The 1,962-nt window shown below is 42.6% G+C and overlaps 1 protein-coding gene across 1 annotated transcript; it reads left to right on the top strand.

Annotated features, from left to right (window-relative positions):
- The first annotated feature begins 590 nt into the window (after positions 1 to 590).
- Positions 591 to 1,571, top strand: LOC114692570 (membrane cofactor protein-like). Its single transcript, XM_028868384.1, has one exon. It carries the CDS (start codon positions 591 to 593, stop codon positions 1,569 to 1,571), a length of 981 nt encoding a protein of 326 aa, XP_028724217.1.
- The last annotated feature ends 391 nt before the right edge of the window (positions 1,572 to 1,962 follow it).

Here is a 1,962-nt window from a genome sequence, read left to right as displayed (position 1 = left end):
TTAATGAGTTCTACAGTTCCAGGTGTCCAGTCTCTGTAGGCTGATTCTAAGGACATTGTGATAGCCTCCCAAAGGGGTCCACAGCAGGATTCATTCCCTGTTGCCAGTAACATCATCATTACAGCATATGACATTTGACTTTCTTCTTTCTTAATCCCATTTTCCAAAATCCCTCACGTGAGCATTCTGGAATCTTTCAAATAGACTCCATGCACACACATACTTTCTTCAGGTTTGCTTAGGGACAAATTCAGACAGAAAGTGCCAGTAATACGTCACCTAGGAATCGATCTTCAAAAGTAAATCCCCTTGCTGATGAACAAAGATTAAACATTGCAGATTTAGACAACTAACCCAAATCCACTTTTCAGTGAGATTTGGTTGATATGTTGATATACCCAGGCCAGCCAGTACTTTTGGTGACGTCCTTCCTGGGTGTGGCCCAGCCACGCCCATCAGTCTTCTAGCCTTGACGCTAGGTGGATATAGGGATTGTTGCGTATGGTAATCAGACTGAGAAAGTCCTGCCCTAGACTTCCGTGTTTTTCAGCTCATTTAAATAAAGCCTGACCTGTTCAACACTGAGCGGGATGCCTCTCCAACACCTCCCAGACCACTTTTCTGCTCAGTGCTTTCTTGTGACCCTCCTTGTGACCTTGCTGTCTACATCTTCTCATGCCTGTGGTAAGCCACCAACGTTTGCAAACATGAAGCTCAAAGGCAATCCTAAAACCAGTTATGGGGTTGGGGAGCAAGTACAATATACATGTAGACCAGGATTCATAAAACGACCTGCTTTCAACCTCTCCAGTGTGTGTGCTGCAAACGGCCAGTGGTCACCCATTTCAAAGAATGCTTGTTACAGAAAATCATGCCCAAGGCAAGGTGATCCTGTAAATGGCCAAGTAAACTACGTGAACGGAAGTTCTGAGTTTGGTACACAAATTCAATACGTTTGCAATCCTGGATTTTACTTAATTGGTGAAGGAGTTCTACATTGTATTCTTCTTTCAGAAACAGAGGTACAGTGGAGTGCTGAACCCCCAGTATGTTCAAAGATTTTGTGTCAACCACCTCCAAATATAACAAATGGAGAATTCTTCCCAAGTCACCAAGATGTATTTGAATATAATGAAGTGGTAACTTACCGATGCAACCGCGTTTCCGGCCAGGATGAACTATCACTTGTTGGCGAGAGCAAGATTTATTGCTCTGAAAATAGATTATGGAGTGCTAACCCTCCTGAGTGCAAAGTGGTCAAATGTCCACGTCCCGTGATTCAAAATGGGAGACAGACATCAGGATTCAGCAAGAAATATTCCTATAGAGCAACGGTCATGTTTGAATGTAACCAGGGGCTTTTCCTCCATGGGAGCGACACCGTCGTGTGTGAGGGTGATAGTACATGGCAGCCACCAATTCCAACCTGTCGGAGCGAGCCACCTCCTCCCCCTCCCACAACACCTTCCAGTATAGGTGTTCCAAACTCTACCAAAGGAGCACCACTTGATTTGGGAGATTCAAAGGGATGGATCATTTCGCTGATAATGATGGCTGTGTTGGAGCTATAGTCATTTGCATTAGCTATTCAAACATCCTCAAAGAGAGGAGAAAAGAAAGAGGAAGAAACTGAAAATGTCACCTGCCAGAATATATTAACTATTCTAAGCAGAGCAGGTTGAGTGGTTTCCACACACTGTTTTATATTCTTATTTTTTTAATTCTATTAAAAAAATCTCCAGATATACAATAACTGTTCTGTAATTTCTCTCTCGTAGATGCAACTGTTCAGTCATAATGGGAATGTAATGGGAGCATAATGAGTCTTGAACGTCTCTATTCTTTGATACTTTTTGAAGTTGAGTTAGGAACATATCTCCTATTGACCCTTAAATAAAACATGTAAACACACACACACACACACACACACACACACACACACACACACACACACACAATATT

Source organism: Peromyscus leucopus, chromosome 8a, assembly GCF_004664715.2.
Source record: "Peromyscus leucopus breed LL Stock chromosome 8a, UCI_PerLeu_2.1, whole genome shotgun sequence".
In the NCBI taxonomy this organism is placed as follows: Eukaryota; Metazoa; Chordata; class Mammalia; order Rodentia; family Cricetidae; genus Peromyscus; species Peromyscus leucopus.
Note: the sequence above shows the minus strand (reverse complement) of the source record. Positions and strands in the feature narration are given on the sequence as shown.